The sequence below is a fragment of the Babylonia areolata genome, chromosome 11 (genome assembly GCF_041734735.1).
Source record: "Babylonia areolata isolate BAREFJ2019XMU chromosome 11, ASM4173473v1, whole genome shotgun sequence".
Lineage (NCBI taxonomy): Eukaryota > Metazoa > Mollusca > Gastropoda > Neogastropoda > Buccinidae > Babylonia > Babylonia areolata.
In genome coordinates, this window is record NC_134886.1 from 11,420,968 (window position 1) to 11,442,308 (window position 21,341).

The 21,341-nt window shown below is 39.0% G+C and overlaps 1 protein-coding gene across 3 annotated transcripts in view; it reads left to right on the forward strand.

The window, feature by feature from the left end:
- The window catches only part of LOC143287524 (dnaJ homolog subfamily C member 11-like), a 29,872-nt gene extending 8,647 nt beyond the window's left edge, over positions 1-21,225 (forward strand). The window contains exons 6-17 of one of the 3 annotated variants that reach the window (XM_076595572.1): positions 2,143-2,314; positions 2,887-2,954; positions 3,701-3,765; positions 4,296-4,420; positions 6,201-6,283; positions 7,458-7,574; positions 8,274-8,429; positions 8,970-9,039; positions 11,089-11,198; positions 12,081-12,174; positions 12,546-12,679; positions 14,472-21,225. In XM_076595572.1, the coding sequence (XP_076451687.1) occupies positions 2,143-2,314; positions 2,887-2,954; positions 3,701-3,765; positions 4,296-4,420; positions 6,201-6,283; positions 7,458-7,574; positions 8,274-8,429; positions 8,970-9,039; positions 11,089-11,198; positions 12,081-12,174; positions 12,546-12,679; positions 14,472-14,490 (1,213 nt within the window). In that variant the 3' untranslated portion in view covers positions 14,491-21,225. The remainder of the gene's footprint in view (positions 1-2,142; positions 2,315-2,886; positions 2,955-3,700; positions 3,766-4,295; positions 4,421-6,200; positions 6,284-7,457; positions 7,575-8,273; positions 8,430-8,969; positions 9,040-11,088; positions 11,199-12,080; positions 12,175-12,545; positions 12,680-14,471) is intronic. The other 2 variants (XM_076595570.1, XM_076595571.1) reach the window with 2 other exon arrangements.
- The last annotated feature ends 116 nt before the right edge of the window (positions 21,226-21,341 follow it).

Genomic DNA, 21,341 nt, shown 5'->3' on the forward strand with positions numbered 1-21,341 from the left:
GCATCAGCATCATGTATTCATCATCACTCATTATGAAATATAGAAGAACATTGTCCAGGATTCTGCTGTCTGTCACACCATGCTTTCATGGTTTCCCCTATTTTAACCTCCACTTCCACTTTGTGTGTGGTAAGTTCCTGTAAGGGTCATTTGAGTTGGCAGATTCACAGACTGTTGATGGAGGGATGTGGTGGCAGTCTCAACTGTTGTGGGAATGCTCACTCAAAGTAACTATCTGGAAAAAGTGATCCTTTTTGTCAATGGAGAGTTTGGTAGGTAGTGTCCTGTGTATGTTGAATCAGAACAGATAGCTGGACATTACCAAAATGATTTGGCAGCAGTGTATCATTAATGGCTTCCTGTAAACTGCACAGGTATCGTACAGATAAGTACTTTTTTTTTAAATTATTTTTTATTCCTTCTCTCATCCATACACTGCACATTTCCCACATCCACACTCTCATTCAACCATCAGCATGTTGTTTTTGTGTATGTTAAACAGAGTTACTTGCCAATGAACAGATTTTTTTTTTAAAGTGTCACAGATATGTTATGAAAATAATGTGTTAAAATGACTTTATTTTGTAAGATGATTAATTATGAGTGAGATAAATGTTGTTGTTTTTGACTCACTTTTGTAAAGAAAGTGAGTCTATGTTTTAACCCGGTGTTCGGTTGTCTGTGTGTGTGTGTGTGTGTCTGTGTGTCCGTGGTGAACTTTAACATTGACATTTTCTCTGAAAATACGTTGTCATTTGACACCAAATTAGGCATAAAAATAGGAAGAATTCAGTTCTTTCCAGTCATCTTGTTTAAAACAATATTTCACCTCTGGGATGGGCACAAAAAAAATAAAAAATGAAGCCTAATTATATGCAAACTGCATTTACTGTTATATTTATATTTTTTGTATTCTCTAAACTTGGCACTTTGATCTGATATTCTGACCCAACAAGAGCAGTCATTGTTATCATTTTTTGTTCAAACAGGAACTTCTTTTGCTAAGCATGGAAGTTTTATTTATTTTGCAAACGTTTTGGTGCAGATAGTAAAAAAGGGAAATTACTCTGTAATTAATGCTAGGGGACTTAATTTGCTTTAAACTGATCTTTCTTATCTTACATTACATTTTGAAATTATACTCAATACATAAAAAGCTTGGGTTTTTTTTTCTAAGTGTATCACAAGTGAGTCTTGAAGGCCTTGCCTCTCTTGTTTTTTTTGTTGTTGTTTTTTTAACACAAACACTGACAGTGTATATCACACTTCCACAACTGAAATAACCCATTCATACACATTTAAACACACCGAAGCATATAAAGAGAGAGAGAGAGTGTGTGGCGAGCAGGTGCAGACATACCTGGGTGTGGCTGTATATAGGGGACTCAGTAGGAGCAGTGTGGGGACAACGCCACTGTGAAGGTGCAGATGATGGGGCATTAAAAAAACAACAACAAACCAAAAACACCCAAACAATTGTTAGTTGTCTTTGTGTGGTACTTTCTTTGATCTTAATGGCAAACATATGGCATTCTGTAGATAGTAAATCTTTTGAGTGCTGGAGGACACATGTTATCATAATATCTTTGAGTGCAGGAGTATATATAATTTATATATTATCTCTGTGTGTGTTTGAGTGCATTTGCATTGCCCTTTAAATCTTAATCTAGAATGTATCATCCAGTTTATATGTAGAAAAATTATAAATATTGATATTCAGATGGTCTGAAAAGTTAAGACTTGTAACATTTCCAGAATCACTGTTGAATCAGTGAATGCACAAATATTGAGCAAAAGCTGTAGAAGTAAACAAAAGAATGCAAAATATGCAATATATGATTGGGAATCGACCCCCTCTCAGTCACCCTCTCTTTTATCCCCAAAGAAGAAGAATAAATCAGGGTTGACCTACAGTTTTTGAAAAGTGATTTTGTTACATTATTTTCGTCATATTTATATGGTACTTTACATGCTGTATTACCAAAATTTTTGTTATGTTCTTGCATTCCTTACAGTCAAACAGCATGAATTTATGGCCATTGTGTTCGTGTGTGTGTTTACATGCATATTTGTGTCTACGATTGTGCTGACAAGTGTTTATGTATGTGGGAGCTGTGATTGTTTCCATTCTGTCTTCAAAAGCAGTCCCAGTGTGGAAATTGGCAACATGAGTATCTTCCAGTCAGTGGAATGCCCACTGACAGTAAAAGACACTGTGATCATTGGCGGCAACCTTCAGGCAAAGAATGGCACAGGGGCAGGGGCCTTTCTGGCTACATGGAGACGCCTCACCTCTGACAAAGGATGGATGGAGGTAGGTGGTGGTTCTGTTGCTGTGCTGTGGGGTGTCTGTGATTGAACTAGTGATGTTTTGTGTGAGAGTGAGAGAGGCAGAAAAACATGAATGAGGAACCGAAAGATCAAATAATTGTGCAGTATTTTTAGGGGCTGTGAGTTGAGTTTACATGCATGTGTGTATAATTTAAATGAGTTCTGGGAGACTCTTTCTGTGTGGTTCTGTCATTGTCTCCCTTTCGGTCTTTGTCTTTATAAGAAACTCTCATTTTTCTATCTCGTGTCTCACCATATCTGTCTGTCTCTGTTTCTCTCTTTCTTGCTGTCTTACACACCGATGTATGGGCACACACGCACACAAACACACACACACACACACAACATGCACATGCGCGCGCGTGTGCACACACACACACACAAACGCATATGTATGCACACACTTACAAACACTTGCAATTTCCCACCTATCCATTCTTCTTATCTCTGTATATTTTTCTCTTTCTGTCTTCCTGGTCAGTATTTATTTCTCAACGTTTGTCAGGAACCATTTTGACATGTCTCATAATGATCTCAAAACATTTTCATTTCCAGGTGGAAACAGCAGTAGGCAGTGGTGTAGGATGCAGTCTGAAAGGCTTTAGGCAGTTAACACGAAGATGGTAAGTACCTGTTTTCCCTGCATAGTTATTATTTTCTTTCTGCAGCTCCCATGTTAAGTAGTATAGATACACCAGTGGATATTTTACTAGTGTATGACCATTTTCACCACTCTGTTTTGGCAGCCAAACTTCCTTTTTAGGAGTAGTGAGTGCTAAGGCATGTGAATGCAGAGAAAGCACAGTCAGCTGTTTATGAAAATTAGGTCTAGTCCAGTGTTTCCCATCCTTTTTTGGTTAATGATATCTTTTTAGCATTTCATGCTTCTTTACACTCTTTCCTGTTTTGCATACCTTTGTTCAGGTGCTATAGATGAAATTTATATTAAAAAAAAAAAAAAAAAAGAGTAAACATCTATGCACATTTTAAGCTTAACATTTTTTTCTTCAGTTGGCATGAAGAAAGTCAGTCATCTCTACCTATTCTAATTGAAAATGGGTAAGAAGTTGAAGACAGTTGCCTGTGTAAATCAAGTGGATTGTTAGAGATGCACCACAAAATGCGCATCATGTAAACATGGTTTAGGGTTTGTACATAAATTACGTTGTCCTTCACTTTCTATGCATAAATGAATGACAAGCAGTGGGTCTTTAGGAATCTTGGATAAAACAAAGTTAACAATATATGCGTCAATAGTGTGATCCATGTGTATGTGTGTGTGTTTTGGAGTTTGTTGAGTGGGGTCAGGAAGGTTGGTTATGATAATAGAGTTAATGTCCCATGCTGACACATTAGTGATTTTATGCAGTTATGGAACATCAACATTAGCATTGCATTCCACGCCAAAGGGACTCCGGCCAGCTCTCTCCACAAGTAAGTGACTCGTCTGAATGCATTCTTGCCTGTGGTTAATGGATATTAGTGTTTATTCCAGAAAATCAATAAAGTGAACAGTATGTTCTTGAAATACTGATTAATACTTTATGTCCATGAAAAAATGAAGATTATCCAGAAATGAAATTTTGATTACCAATTGGGAATCATCTGTATAATCCATAATTTTGTATTTGTTAGAACTATATTTTATTGGTTGTAAAAAGAGTTTTACTTTTGAATTAGAATAATACAAGCCTCTGCTTCATTGAGATTTGAGGATCTCTCTGGTTAATATAAGACACCATGATGTGCAATATATATTGAGGCTAGCACAAGATATTTTGATTTATTTGAACTATACTTTTTGAATAGTTTTTTTGTGGTATGATTATTGTAGGTTGTACTTCAGTTTTAGATAGTTCAGGTACTGTCATTTAAAAAAAAATGTATTTCCACAGAGGTGGCCTGTATGGAGTTGTTGTTGTAGACGATTAAGACAGTCTTATTTATTTGAAACATCTACGCAGTGGTGGCATACCAGTTTGACCGAGAACTTCAAGGACGCATAACCTACAATGCAAGTTTCCCGTCAAATGTCCAAACAGCTCTCATCTACAGCAGTCAGGAGCATCATGCTTCTCTCACATTACAGGTACACTCTACATCTGGCTTTGATAACTGTGTTGTGGTGTGTTGTATTGTTGCACATTCCTATCTCTGTGCCTGCCTTCACATCTTCACCCCATCTCGCTCTCTGCAATCAGCTTCAGATCCACTGTTTACGAATACCCAGATTCAAACACTCCACTGTCAGCTGCCGCTCTTTCTTTGTCTCTTGACCTTGCATTTGTAATGAGCTCCGATGGGTGCAATAGCCAAGTGGTTAAAGTGTTGGACTTTCAGTCTGAGTGTCCGGGATTGGAATCTCAGTTATGGCGCCTGGTGTGTAAAGGGTGGAGATTTTTAAGATCTTCCAGGTCAACATATTTGCAGACCTGCTTGTGCCTGATCCCCCTTTGTGTGTATATGCAAGCGGAAGATTAAATTTGCTTTTTAAAGATCCTGTAATCCAGGTTAAGGAAACAAGAACATACCCAGCATGCACAGCCCCCAAAACGGAGTATGGCTGCCTACATGGTGGGGTAAAAATGGTCATACAGGTAAAAGCCCACTCGTGTACATACAAGTGAATGTGGGAGTTGCAGCCAACGAATGAAGAAGAAGAAGAATGAGCTCCCTCCTTCGCTTCGTCATGTGTCTGCACTCGGCTCTTTCAAGTCTAGCCTTAAAACCCACCTCTTCCAAAGATAGCCTCCCTACCCTGCCTCTTCTTTGTTTTCAGTTTTTCAGTCTAGAGTTATGCATGCGTTTGACTGACTGGTGTGAAAGCGCTTTGATTTGTCTCTACACAAGATTTAGCTTATATTGGGCACTAGAAAACTGATTATTGCATTATGTTAAGATGTGTATAGTGTAAAACAGACAGGAGAGAGGGTGTACATTTGTGTCTTTTTATATATATTAGGGGAAAGGACACGTGTGTTGCAAATGTGTGAGTGTGCTTCTGTGTGTGTTGGGAGATTGGGATTTGGTGGGGGAAGTTTGGGTTTGTTTTTTTTGTTTGTTTTTGGTTGTTTTTTTTTGCCCCATCATCTGCACCATTTCAGTGGCATTACTCCCACGCCGTTCATTTAGATTCCCCCATACATGACACCACCCGGGTTCATCTGTCTAAGTTCCATCGTCTGTGGTCTTCAGGGAACCATCAATGTTAGGTCGCCAGGAGGCCACACACCAGAGGAGACCCTGCACTGCTGCTGAGTCACTTCGGTGGTGTTCAGTGGTGCCTGTTCTGGTTCAGCGTACTTAGGACACCACCTACTAAGCCCCCTACTAACGACAATAATAGCTTGGTCGCGGAGCCAGACTGAGTGAGCGTCCCTCCCAGAGTGGAGACCGCTACCATATCCCTCAAACAACAGCCCCCCATGAATCTGCCGACACTGAAGACATTGACAAGAAGCACAGAAGTGGAGGGGTATCGAAACTGAGATCACCATGAGAGCAGGGCATGAAAGACCACAGACTTTGAGACTGTTTTGTTTATATTGATGATGATGAAGTGGGTGGGGGAAGTTGTACAAAATAATTTTCAGTGTGTAATTATTTGAGTTTGTTCATATTAGATGTTAGTCTTGTTTATTATATGGCCTTAGTAATGTATCTGACAGTTGATTGCAAAATGATGAAAGTTATTTGTTCTATTTTTTCTGAAAATTTCAAATAGAAAAATTCATGATTGAAAACAAAAAAATAGATATAATCTTTATTTACTGTATGTGGTGTATGTGTGTGTATGGTGTATGTGTGTACATGCGTGCATGTGTGTGTGTGCATGTGTGTGTGTATGTGGTGTGTGTGTGTGTGTACAGGTGGGGCTGACCAACAGCTACATGTCCCTCAGTTACACCCGCAAGTTTCAGGAGCAGGAAGCCAAACTGAAAGGGGCTGTGAAGTGAGTTCATTCCTCTCAGTCAGCCCCAAGTTGCTCTCACACCAGAACTTTTTTTCTCACAACAGGCTTCATTGGATAGTGCGTGTCACCACAATGCAGCACCACCTTTTTTGTGTTTGCAAATGTATTTGTTCTACTAACAAAGTGGATTTTTCTCTAGAATTTTGCCAGGGACAACCCATTTATTGATGTGGGTTCTTTCTGTAAAGTGTATGTTTTACACGGGATCTCAGTTTATAGTCTCAGCCAAAAGACAAGCACCTAGATCACCACTCAAGATCCGGTGGATGGGGGGAAATTCTTGTCTATATATGGGACTTATGTGGACACCATCCAATGTTTCCACATTTTATTACCATTGGTCTTTTAGATTTATGCATAATTTTTGTTGTCAGATGTTAAGTTTTGATGGTCATGTTTATGACATGATAGGTCCTAGGCAGCCTGCTGAGCACTTCGCCAAACTGAACTGAATTGTTCTGAAATCTTGCTACCAATGATCATTTTGTTGATTCTTGTTTATAACATCAGTCACTGATGTTTGTTGTAATTTCTATTACTGATTGTATGACTGATGACCCCTCTACCCAACGCCCCAGCATTCCACTGTTACTTTTTTTTTTAATGAAAAAAAAAAAAGAGGGTTCCTCAGTAACTGTCCACATCCGGTCCCTCACCCATTCTCTGCACCCATTGTTTGTGTGTTCTGAAAAGAAAGAATGCATACATGTCTAAATCACCTTATAATGAATAAACAATAAACCAGTGAGATGAAGAATAGCTCAGGCTTGTCTTTTTTCCCTGTTTTGTGAAAACCATGACTTGCATAAAAAAAGATGTTTCCTATAAAAAAAAAAAATTTTTTTAAAGACATAAAAAACAACGCTATGGTTAGAATAAGAGGAGTAGTCAGTGGTCTGAGCAGCCTTATGTGTGTCTGTGTGTGTATGCCTGCACAGATCAGTGAGTGTTTAATTGATATGTTTGAATTTGTGTACATTCATGCATTTGTGTGTATTTTTACATATGTTCTGTTGACTCTTTATCTAAATATTCCAGTGTGTTGATTTCTGTTCTAATTGTTTATGAATGAAATATCAAAGTATATGAAAGTGAATGCCCATGCTGATTTTTTTTTTTTTTTTTAATCTGAAATCACATGCTGTTTTACCAGGATTGGAATAACAGGAGGTCTGGTGGAATATGGGTTTGAAAAGAAAATCACTCAATTCAGCAACCTTGGAGCCTCCATGGTCATAGGAATTCCCACAGGTGTTCATCTAAAAATAAGGTGAGCAGCAGGTGTTTGGAATGTGTGGCAGAAAACAGGTTGTTTGGTGAATATCAAAAAGAAAACAGCATAAACATAGGAAGTGGGCAGTGCACTCAACAAATGCACACAGTTGTACACACATACACACATTCATGCCCTCATTCAAACTCACTTTGTGTGTAGAAGTGATTTTCTCCATTAAATGTTCCTGAATGTTTTGCTAAAGTGGTAAATCTGCAAGTTAACATTTATTTAAATGGATCCATTTTGCCTTCAACATTGGCCAAAGTGACTTTCCTTTTTCTTGAATGTCTTTGTTACTTGGCTCAAAGTAGCAAATTTTGTTGAGATACGTTTACAAGAAACCCTGATTTGACACCTTTGATAGTTACACAGACTTTCTGCTGAGAAGTATTCTTAATTTACCGCATACAATTGATAGGTAAAGAGTTTTGAAATGATTGTGTCCTCACTGTCAGAACACATTTGGTTTGAAACTCTTTGGTGTAATCTTTGTTAAAACACACTTTGTGTGAAACTGTAGTAGTAATCTTCATTAGAATTTAGCATGAATTTGTAGGGAATAATCTTATCAGACACATTTTTGTAAAACTCATGCATAATTTTGATTAGAACATATTCCTGTCTCATAGTTCTTTATAACGAAATCCTGCCTTGCCCCTGTGGCCCTGATGAAGAGAAGGATGTGGGTTTCAGGGTGTACCGAGGCAGTCAAACGTTCCTGTTCCCCATTCACTTGTCGGAGTCGGTATCCCCCAGTGCCATTGTGTATGGCACTCTGATTCCCGTGGCAACATATTTCATCATCAAAAAGCTCATTGTAGATCCATTCCTCAAGCAACAGAAAGAGCAGTAAGCTGGAGTTGTGACTATTGGTTGTGATGAGTGGATGTATAGCATCTTGATGTTTTGTTAGTTGGGAGCGATAACATTTTAACTGTAATGTGGTTCTTTATTGTTCTCAGGATTCTGCATTTGATTTTACATTGGTAAATGAAGTCATAATGGTTCAGTTGGTGTTGCTTTGTGGGAATTTTTAAGATGCATATCCTGTATCCTTTTTCTTTCTCCTTTCTGTCTCTCTACATATGCATCTGTCTGTCTGTCCATTTCACCATATGTATGCATTTGTCTGTATGTCTAAGAGAGAGTGGAGAATGCCAGTGTTGATTTTTTTTTTTTCCAAACAAAAATGATAGCAGTGTATCAGTTTGTATTCTTGTCTGTATAAAGAGAACCATGTGTGAACTGATGGACATGGATAGGCTGTGGGATGTGGGATGGCACAGGAAAGATAGATAACAGACAAATGAATAACAGACAGGTTGATTTGACATCCATGATGTCCTTGTTACCTTCGTGTGCATTTGCAGAAGAGTGTTCGTGTTTCAGGGAGCTGGAAAAAAAGCGAGAAGAAAATGCTGAAAAACTTGCCAAGAAAAAGCAGGAGGCACGAGCAGCTGTGAGTGTATTGTTGATAAAATGCATGATACTGTTTGATTTATCAATACAGTGAGTCAGTGCAGTCACCTTGTTTTTGCTATGTGTCTGTCGGTGTGTATGTGTGTCCATGGTAAACTCAGACACTGACGGTAACTGACTTTTTTCTTTCCTTTGAAACTACAGCCACTATGGATACCTAAATTGGCATGATTAAAAATGTTGTGTCAGCCTTTTCAGACATCACCATCACCATGACTGCACAGCAGTGTAGGCTGCGACAGTGCATTAAGGTTTTATTGAGGGGAGGGGAGGGAGAAGTATGTTACTTGTTAGTAAAATTTATTAGTGTAATGTCTAAGAGTTGGCTGTGTGATAAGATATCCACATCACAAAGTAACACTGTTTTTACATGACCCTGTTCCTCAGCTGTGACAGTGGCTGTTATATGATGTCCACAGTACTTCAGGTGTGTGACAGTGCTGTGTGGTGAGGTGCTCTGTATTGACATGACTCTGCACTCCAGGTGTGTGACAGTGTGGTGTGGTGTGGTGTGGTGTGGTGTCCTGTATTGACATGACTCTGCACTCCAGGTGCGTGACGGTGTGGTGTGGTGTCCTGTATTGACATGACTCTGCACTCCAGGTGCGTGACGGTGTGGTGTGGTATCCTGTATTGACATGACTCTGCACTCCAGGTGCGTGACGGTGTGGTGTGGTGTCCTGTATTGACATGACCATGTACTCCAGGTGTGTGACAGTGCTGTGTGGTGTGGTGTCCTGTATTGACATGACCATGTACTCCAGGTGTGTGACAGTGCTGTGTGGTGTGGTGTCCTGTATTGACATGATCATGTACTCCAGGTGTGTGACAGTGCTGTGTGGTGTGGTGTCCTGTATTGACATGACCATGTACTTCAGGTGTGTGACAGTGCTGTGTGGTGTGGTGTCCTATATTGACATGACCATGTACTCCAGGTGTGTGACAGTGCTGTGTGGTGTGGTGTCCTGTATTGACATGACCATGTACTCCAGGTGTGTGACAGTGCTGTGTGGTGTGGTGTCCTGTATTGACATGACCATGTACTCCAGGTGTGTGACAGTGCTGTGTGGTGTGGTGTCCTGTATTGACATGACCATGTACTCCAGGTGTGTGACAGTGCTGTGTGGTGTGGTGTCCTGTACTCCAGGTGCGTGACAGTGCTGTGTGGTGTGGTGTCCTGTATTGACATGACCATGTACTCCAGGTGTGTGACAGTGCTGTGTGGTGTGGTGTCCTGTATTGACATGACCATGTACTCCAGGTGTGTGACAGTGCTGTGTGGTGTGGTGTCCTGTATTGACATGACCATGTACTCCAGGTGTGTGACAGTGCTGTGTGGTGTGGTGTCCTGTATTGACATGACCATGTACTCCAGGTGTGTGACAGTGCTGTGTGGTGTGGTGTCCTGTATTGACATGACCCTGTACTCCAGGTGCGTGACAGAGCTGTGTGGTGTGGTGTCCTGTATTGACATGACCATGTACTCCAGGTGTGTGACAGTGCTGTGTGGTGTGGTGTCCTGTATTGACATGACCATGTACTCCAGGTGTGTGACAGTGCTGTGTGGTGTGGTGTCCTGTATTGACATGACCCTGTACTCAAGTGTGTGACAGTGTGGTGTGGTGTCCTGTATTGACATGACTCTGTACTCCAGGTGTGTGACAGTGTTAGGTTGTTTGGTGTGGTGTCCTGTATTGACATGACTCTGCACTCCAGGTGTGTGACAGTGGCAGTGTTGTCCAGGTTTGTGACAATGTTGTGTTGTGTGGTGACAGTGTGGTGTAGTGTGGTGTGGTGTCCTGTATTGACATGACCCTGTACTCCAGGTGTGTGACAGTGTTGTGTGGTGTGGTGTCCTGTATTGACACGACCCTGTACTCCAGGTGTGTGACAGTGTTATGTGGTGTGGTGTGGTGTCCTGTATTGACACGACCCTATACTCCAGGTGCGTGACAGTGGCAGTGTTGCCCAGGTTTGTGACAATGTTGTGTTGTGTGGTATCCAATGTTGTGTTGTGTGGTGCCCACAGACAGAGCTGATGAAGGAGACAGTGGAGCGCAGCGTGGATGCGGAAGATAGGAAGAATGGACTGATCATCTTGAAGGCTCTCTACGGCAAACTGCAGGCTTCTGATGATGGGTGAGTGGATTCTCTTGGGTAGCTGTGGTGCATGAATGGCTCTTTTATGACTCATTGTTCAGTCTGGCTTCTTCTGTTGGCTCCTCGCCAGTTGTTTCTCTATGTTCCTCACTCTCTTTCTGTCATACATTGACTGAAAACACTGACACAGACACACAAGCACAGGCACATGCTCACATCACACCTCAACACACAACACAGCACAACACACAGAGTTGGGATTTAGAGGTGTTCAGTTCTGATAGTGTAAGCTGAAATAAATATAGTGATGAACACATTTTCAGAGCAGGTGTGTGTGGTTATGCAGTGTTCTAGTTTTAGAATATACTACCTGCTCAGGAAGTGCGAGTTCAGAGATGCAGGTACAGGTATTTAGATAAGAAAGAAACATATGAAAGGTAATTTGTTTCAGTATGGATTATGAAATTTTCACATGGAAGATTTCATTGTAATAAAGTAATAAATGGATATGCAATACGTGAAATAGTAACAAGGGTGGGTTTTTTTTATTGTTGTTTTGTGTGTATGTGTGTGTGTTTTGTTTTTTTTAATTTTACATTGACAGTATAGTTTCAGAATGGACTAAAAGCAGAACAAATTTTATGTCTGCACATTTATTGTGATAGAAAAATAAAGAGCTGATGCATGTTTAACAGATATCTTTCGTGTACGAACACAGGAGTGACAGTGTTTTATTAAGGTTAATAACATATTATTACCACTGTCCTGATTAAGAAAAAGACCGAACAGGTTATCAGTCCTAAATTTGCTTCTTGAAGTCGTCTAGGCTATACGCAACACAATTTGAGTTGATTTGCAAAGAAATGGGGAGTGTGACTCAAAGCAGTGTGAAAGGCTGACATTGCGTGTGGTGTTTTGCAGGGAGCTGATTGACAAGGAGTGTATTGATGTCACCATACAGCTTCAGTCCCAGGTGAAGGACTCCAAGCTCATTGTTCCGGACGCAGTGTCCAAAGTAAGTTGATCCAGGGATGCATGTTTTAACAATTATTTATTGAATTATTTTTCTTTTCTTTATTTTTCTTTTTTTTTTTTCCTATTTAACAAGGTGTTTTTCATACATTTCTGTCTGCCTGTCTGTCTGATATTGAAAGGCAATTTTCTCACAGTTCTCCCCTTTCTCCTCACAATGTCTGCAGGCCATCACTTCAGGGTCATCACTGTGTCCATATTGTGTGTGTGTGTGTGTGTGGTTTGTACCTGTAGACTGATATTCAAAACCATTTTTGATCCTGTAAAATGTGTATATTTTTTATATATAATTATTTTCAAATATTTCTTTTCTGTCGGACCAACATACAGTTATTTTCCTTCCTGTTTTTACAGAGCGGTCTCCCTGGTTTTTACGATCCTTGCATTGGAGAGGAGAAGACGTTGTATATACGCTACAGGTTTCGGAACCGTCTGCACCAGGTGACGCTGGCTGACACAGATGTCATCCGACTGCCCCAGCAAAGTATGTACGTTTCTCATTTCTCCCTTCTAGTTAGTCGCTGTGTGTCTGGCTGTTAGCTTATGCACTGTAGTTAGTCGCTGTGTGCCTGGTTGTTAGCTAACTCACTTTAGTTAATTGTTGTGTGTCTGTTGTTAGCTCACTCACGTAAGTTAATCACTGTTCATCAGTTCAATCATTTTAGTTGTTATGTGTCTGGTTAACTCACTCATTTTAGTTAGTCACTATGTTTTTTGCTGTTAACTCACTCATTTTAGTTGCTGTATGTCTGGCTGTTTGCTTACTCACTTTTGCCAGTGGCTGTGTGTCAGCTCAATCAGTTTAGCAAGTTGCTGTGTGTTTGGTTTACTCGTTCACTTTAGTTAGTTGCTGTGCATCTGGCTTTTAGCTCGCTCACTTCTATTAGTTGATATGTGTCTGGCTGTTAGCTGACTGATTTTGGTTAGTCGCTATGTGTCCGGCTGTTAGCTCACTCATTTTAGTCACTGTATATCATGTCACTCATTATACTTAGTTGTTATGTGTCTGGTTAACTCACTTTAATAGTTAGTCGCTGTGTGTCCAGCTGTTAGCTCATTCATTTTAGTTATTTACTGTGTGTCTGGTTGTTAGATCAATCATTTTAGTTAGTCACTGTGTGTCTGGTTGTTAGCTCACTCAGTTGCTGTGTGAGTAGCTGTTAGTTCAGTTACTTTTGTTAGTGGCTGTTTGTCTGGCTGTTCGCTTACTCACTCTAATTTCTTACTGTCTGTCTGGCTGTTAGCTCACCCATTTTATTTAGTTGCTGTGTGAGTAGCTGTTAGTTCAGTTACTTTTGTTAGTGACTGTTTTCTGGCTGTTCGCTCACTCACTCTAGTTTGTTACTGTCTGTCTGGCTGTTAACTCACTCATTTTAGTTGCTGTGTGAGTAGCTGTCAGCTCAGTTACTTTTGTTAGTGACTGTTTGTCTGGCTGTTTGCTCACTCACTTTAGTTAGTCACTGTTTGGCTGGCTGTTAGCTCACTGACTTTTGTTTATTGTTGTGTGTTTGGCTTTTAGCTTACTCATCTTAGTTAGTCGCTGTGTGTTTGGCTGTTAGCTCAGTCACCTTTGTTTGTGACTGTGTGTCTGGCTGTTAGTTCACTCATTTTAGTTAGTCACTATGTATCTTGTCACTCATTTTAGTTAGTTGCCTTGTGTCTGGCTGTTTGCTCACTCACTTAAGTGACTGTGCGTCAGTTTAGTCATTTTAGTTAGTTGCTTTGTGTCTGGCTTTTAGCTTACTTACTTCTGTTAGTCACTGTGTGTGTATGGCTGTTAGCGGACTCGGTTAGCCCTTATGTCTGAAAATCACCACATAGTCCCTAAGATACAATACTAGCTTTTTTTGTGCTTTTTTTCTCCTTTCACATCACAGTTGGAAAACAATTATGTCTGTGCAGATCAAAAAAGGGAATTAACACCGACAAATCAGTAGCCAAACAGTGAGACATTCATGAGCTTGAAGATAAATACAGACAAGGTTCAGCATGCATGCTGCCTGAAGAAGATCCAGTGAATAATAGAATGAAAGGTTTTTTGTTGTTGTAATTGTTGTTGTTAGTTTGAATTTAGGATGAATGCAGTCAGGTGGTGTGAAAAGGTGTGTTTATACCACATTGATAATTGTTTTCAAAGCATCTGATGAAAGCTTAATGCCATAGTGCGGGTGTCTGTTTTCAGAGCATCTGATGAAAGCTTTATGTCATAGTGCTGGTGTGTCTGTTTTCAGAGCATTTGATGAAAGCTTTATGCCATAGTGCTGGTGTGTCTGTTTTCAGAGCATCTGATGAAAGATGAAAGCCTGTCCTCCAGCAGGTCCTGACAGCTGCCAGCCCAAAAGTCTTCTGAGATCACCACAGTATTTCAGTCATAGCAAAGCACAGGGGATAATTGGTCCATTTGTTACACATAACATACACAATAATACACTATGCTGATTTGTTTCTCACAGGGCTGGTTCTTAGTCCTCTTGACATCAGTAAGGGTGAAAGATACAGACAACTGCTGGAAAAAAGATAACTGTTGTATTCACATTGTAGAGATTGAAAACACATTCTGTGGAAAACTTTGTTATAGGCCTTCATGTTTGGTGCTCACTTTATCAAAACTCACTGCACATATTCCACTTGAAACAGACTAACAAGCACACAGACTTTTCACATTTGCTGCCTTTCATTTCCACAGTCATGGAGACAGATGTCTGAGAAAGGCTCACTACTCACATAGCCATCACCAAATGCATCACAGTCATTGCACCTCCTTGGTCAATACATTTCATCTTTCTAAACAATCATGACAGCAGTGTATAGAGCTGGGGTTCAAATCTCGTGTTACAAAAATCAACATTGTGGCAAAGCCCTTGTTAGCAAGATACCAGAATTTTAATTTCTCTCCAGTAATTTTTTTATCTTCTTTGCATGTGGGGCATGGAAAAATCTCTTAGCTTGAAAGTTGTACCCCCTCATCTGTGACAGATGGCAGCTGTCGAGCCAACTTGAGGTTCTGACCACACATGAAAGAGAATCATGTCTTTGTTTCCAATGTCAGTATGGGCAGTGAAAATGACCGCACTAACAGTTGTGTCAGTTTGCCTGCACTACTTTGCTCTCAGGATCAGCACTGAGGGGTGATCAGTGTTCAGGTATCTGTGGAAAGCATAGCTCAAAACATGCAAATGTATGATGTTGAATGTGAGACAGCTTCCTCAAAAATACTTGTGTTGGGTCTAAGTGACATTATTGCTGTTTAGGCTGACTGAATGTTACTTTGAACATTTTGCTTGATTGTGGTTTAAAAAAAAAAAGAAGTTATTATTGAATATTAGGAATGCAAGTGAATGGTACTTTTTTTGCTTCATGTTTTTTTCTGAAATCAAATGCTTGATTTAAGATGAGTGTCCATTGGAGGACAGCTGAACAAGAAGTCAAGGAACCTTGGTGTGACTACAGGCAGGATGAAGAGAACATAGCAGTGATTAAGAATTCATGCTGTTTTCTTCTGGCAAAGGTAGGAACTATGAAGTAACTGTATGAAAACTACTGAAGCACCAGGTTATATTTATGAAAATATAAAGAAATCTTTTGTACATCCATTCTTTGCATTTTTGTTGTTGTTGTGTTTATGATCTTTTTACAAATATGGCAAGAGCGTTAGGGAGTTATTTTTAAACATTGCACACATTCATCTCCATGATGCGCTCACACACACACACAAACACACCAACCAGATAATTTTGTTTATAACCCATTTAGAAAGCAATATATATTTATTTGATTAATATTATCATTATTTTTTAAATTAAAAATGGAGTGGAAAAGAATTAACTGGTTGAATCTGAAGTGGAAATGAAATCAAAGTTCTGAAATGCATAAGCTGTGTGACATCATCGGATACACAGATGAAAAATGATAAGAATACATTAAGAGAACTCTGAGTCTCTAATACCACCATAAACACACATTAACCATTTTCATTTGAAGTCATGATCTGCAGTGCAGAACTACAGCCAACAGTAGCAAAAATCTCAAACATCTCATGAAAAATGAGCTGGTAAAGATAAAACAAAATTTAAGTATTATTTTTGTATAAATTTTGTGTGACTCATTTTACAGTTAGGTCCACAAGAAAAGTTCTTTATATGGACATATCACGGTCTGGAGTTGATCTGCATCACTAGGAAAGGAGGAGGAAACCTTCGTTTTTCTTCTGTGGTTAAGTGCCAGTGATGCAGCTTTTGTTGTACTTCCTAAAGGTTCGGCTGAGATGGTTGTCTTCAGGATGTACTTAATGTTCAAGGGATCATTGTGTCAATGACTGAGTGGTGCTGGATGGCTTTAGGGAGAGGGTGTGGTACTGTTGACTTGTTTGCTGACAGTGGGGATGTGTTCTGGCCTGGGTGTGACTATTCTTTATGCAGCACCCAGTCATCAGATGTTCACAGTTGTGTTGGATGATGTGTTGTCTGCTGTGCATTGGTGTATAAAGTGTTCAGAAAAAGCTGATGTACAAAATGTTTAGAAAATTATATATATGATGCCATGGGATTGTACACTGATTGAGACCGTTAAAGTATTCAGATAAAGCCACATGTCCATACACATGAAGGTGAAGGGAAAAACCAAGGAGCAAAACAAACCATTCATTAATTTTGTTCCTCAAAGTTAGTGTTATTGTGCGATTCCATAGGTGCAGAATTTGAACTTCGTATACACTGTGGCGAAAACTTCACTGCAAATGATTTCAGTCAAAAAGAAGGCAAGGGTCCTGTTCCATCTTGGCTCTTAGATGGTTTCAAGTGTTTTAATATTTTAGATCTGTCTTTTTGTATTCTTTGCTGCTGTAGGTTTGTTTGTTTTTTTCAAAAGTAAAATTTTGTTCATTCCATTCAAGAATTGCCTCTTTTGACTGCAACAAAAGGAAAATCATTGGAAATAGTAGTGTAAGGGAAGTACTTCACTTTCATCAACTGATTTTCAGGGCAAAATTTACATTTATTTTACATTTCACCATCATGTCTATGAATGTTGGGCTTTCTCTGTGTTTGCATGGCATGTGTGAGTAAAAATTATTGGTGTTTTAAGAGTGCTTGCTTCCAAGGATGTTTGAGTGCATGAAATGCTGGTGAATGCATCAGTGTCCGACAGTGTTTGCTTGATAAACGTTAAACATGTTGGAAACCTCCAGTCTGCATAACTGAGACATGTTGGGTTGATTTTAACTGTTTGGATGAGCCAGCTGTTGCTGCAGAGACAAATGTGCTATTGGTGATACCTGCTGTTTGATAGTGTAGGTTGAGTGACTAATAAGTGACATTGCAATGACATGTTTTGTGTTTATAGTGTTGTGTGTGTTCACGTGAGATGACTTGTCCAGTTTGTTTTTCTCCTGACATGGGTGGTTTACCTTTATATCACCAGAACAATGATATGGGTGAAACATGCAAGGTATAACAAAGAGAAACTCATATATGTTGATTAATGAATAAATTGATGGTTTAATAGCATAGTGTGCATTTTTTAACATTTTAAAAATTGTTTGTGAAGGCATGTTTTGTCAGGGCACATTGCATCTCTGATCATTCAAGTCATATATTTTTTTCTTTCAGTCTTCTGTAGTCTTTAAACATGGTATTGACTGAAATCATGCTTCAGGCATATCCACATGCACCAGTCATCTTGATATGGTGCTTTTATATACATAAATATATGTTTCTTATAGCACATTGATGTGGTGTATATGGATCAGTTTGCACTCCACCTATGTGGCTTCCTTTTCCTAATTCTTACCAGTGTCCCCACTTCAATAGTTTTCAAATCCTGCATTTACTGTGAGTATTTGTAGAAAAGAAAGATGGGGGGAAAGATTTTAAAAAATAAATAAAAGGAATGTGTTGGTCAGCCATGAAGGAAGGTAACAGATTGATTAGATGCTTATCTGCCAGTGCATTATCTGTGAGGTCTGGGTTTGATTCCTACTCTCACCCATTCTCCCAAGGTTGACTGGAAAATCAAACTGAGCATCTAGTCATTCAAGGTCCCCGCTGTGTGAAAAAGAATCAATGGCAACTAAAGTGTTGTCCCCTGAAAAATTCTGCATAAGAAATCCACTCTGATAGGTATGCAAATGAATGCAGTCAAGGCCTGATTAGTGTGTTGGGTTATGCTGCTGTCAAGCGTCTGCTTAGGAGATGTGGTGTAGTGTATATGGATTTGCCCAAATGCAGTGGCACCTTGAGAAACTGAAACTGGTCAGCCAGTGGATTAGGTGTGTCATTAAAGTCCATGGTTTCTGTTCTGATTTGCATCAGTGCTACTAACATGTATCTAGTGGAGAGATGGCCTAGAGGTAGCGTGTCTGCCTAGGAAGCGAGAGAATCTGAGCATGCTGGTTTGAATCACGGCTCAGCCGCCAATATTTTCTCCCCCTCCACTAGATCTTAGTGGTGGTGGACGCTAGTCTTTCAGATGAGAAGATAAACCGAGGTCCCATCTGCAGCATGCATTTAGCATACACTAAAGAACCAACAGCAACAAAAGGGTTGTTCCTGGCAAAATTCTGTTGAAATATCCACTTCAGTAGGAAAAACAAATAAAACTGCATGCAGGAAAAAAAAAAAAAAAAAGGGGGGTGGCGCTGTAGTGTAGCGATGCGCTCTCCCTGGGGAGAGCAGCCCGAATTTCACACAGAGAAATCTGTTGTGATAATAAAAAAAACAAAAACAAATACAAATGATGGTCACATTCCACCCTATCCAGTGATCCAGTGAACACACATTTCCTATACTGCCAGTACAATAACAGTCTAATGGGAACATTCCACTGATGTTGCCACTGTATCCATTGAACATGATTATGACATGTTTTTTCACCCTGTACACTAACATTTTCTTGCGGTGAACAAGGTCAGAATCACGTCAGTCTGCTTTGATCCTTGGAGCTACTCCCCTTTTTGTTGGTTTAAAATTTGTGAAATACAAAGCAATTTTCAGAGATAAACACACAGTGATGCATTTATACTTTGGACTTAATGTTTTATGCAATATTGATCATTTGGCAAGGAGTCTGTCAGTGAAACTGAACTGGTCATGCAATCCTGTCATTCTATGCCTGATGGTGTTGAGTCCATTTCCATTTCCTAGCTGTAGCATATTGGTGACTTTTCTTCTGTGTAGGGAAACCAGGTAAGATCCATATTCCAGCCACTTACATGGGTCGGCAACACCTTTCATTCTTTCTTTTTCCATTTCTTTGAATAATATTCATGGTAATTAAAACTAAAAGGTTAAAGTGCAAGTCTTTAGAGATTTTTATTTGTGCTGGTGTTTTTTTTAGTTTGTTTTTTGTTTTTTTTGACATTCCACTTTTTATTTGAAAGTTAATGAATATTGGTAAATGCAAGTTTATATATATGTGAACTTCCAAACTAGCATTGGGAAATGCCAATGTACATAAAGTTCCAAATCACATGTTATAGATTATGGGCAAGGACACGCTCAAATAGTCCAAAATATATATGCATCACTGAACACAGTTCAACAGATATTAAATATAGTTTGTCAAGTACACTTGATTTTTGCAGTGGCCAAAAATGAAACAAAATACAAGAATTGAAAGAAATTGTCAGTCAAATTACAAGAGACCAGAGACTATCAGTAATTTTAAAATATAATAGTTGACATTAATTGTAATCTGTGATGGTTAAAACTTAATGTAGCTTACTATAATAGCTTATGGTGGATACATTGAGTACCAACCTTTGTACCTGCTCTTGGTAAAACTTAAGTTTATGAATTTTGACAGTAAAAAAGGGGGGAAACGTCTGACAATAGGTAAAATCTTTTGATAAAGGCTGAAAATTTTGCTTCAAACTATTAAACACTTGACAGGAGCAAAAGGGAGAAATAGTAGAGGATTTGATTTTCATTGTTTTGAAACCAAAAAGGCTATTCTGGCTTGATGCGCATTTTAAACTTTTTTTTGAGAGACTGTTAGCAGACCATGGCCATTTACCTGTGGGCACTGATTTCTCACAGACACATGAGCAGTTACTACACGATGTTAACCACACACTTTTCAAAGTTTCAAAACCAGAAATAGTCTATTTTCATCTTGATGTTGAATCAGGAAAAAAAGCTATAAAAAAAATTGTAAAAAAACAACAAAAACACAACAACAAAAAACAACTATTTTAACCTTGATTGTCATCAATCTCTAAAACTAAAAGCCAGAGTATTTGAGTGGTTTAATGGTTTCCCTTACTTAGCAATTTGAAGAACTTTGTTGAAATAGAACACAGGATGCAGGGCAAGGGATAGGTGGAATGAGAGCTAGCTGTTTGACAGTTGATCCTCCTGGAGATGATTAGACCACTGGTCTGACTATAATGCAGCATGAATCAGTGCATGCTAAATTTATTTTTTTTAAAACAACAAAAAACACTGGTACCTCCTAGTCATGTTGCCCTGTGTGTGTTATTTTCAAAATGTTGATTTTATACAAAACGCAAGAAGGCAAGCATTACTACTACTACCTTTTTTTTTCTTTTTTTTTAATGAACAGTGACTGTGCATTACACACTTCTTTTCATGACAACCAAACACCCATCTCTTCCAAGACTAAGTCAAAAGAGTGGGGGTTGGGGTGGGGCTAGAAAGACATCAGTATTTGTCTTTCTTTCGTAAGTCATCCATGTGTAGAGGTAAACTAGTGTGAGAGAATGGAACTATTACATTTGCTTTCTTTTTCCATTTGTTGTTATTTCAATAGTTTGATGTTGAGAATTTGATGTTGCTTCAGCAAGCATTGCTGCAGTCTGACAGATCAGCATTTATAGATGCTATAAGAATCAACAGAGGAAAAGAAATAGGATGTTCAACAAGATCTACTTCACATGACAATATATAGGAACCAAAATATTATTAATCGGATTTAATGTTGTGAAAATATTTTGTTTGTGGTGTTTTTTTCTTTGAGTTGTGAAGATTTTTTTTGTTCACCCATTCATCTCTTGCTAAATGAAATAAGTTTTACCAGACTTTTGAGTTTTCTTTTTCTCTCTGTAATGTGTGTAAGAGATGTGATTGTGGGCCATACTGAGAGAAAGGTAATTGTATGGGTAATATATATATTTTTTTTTATAATGAGCACGGT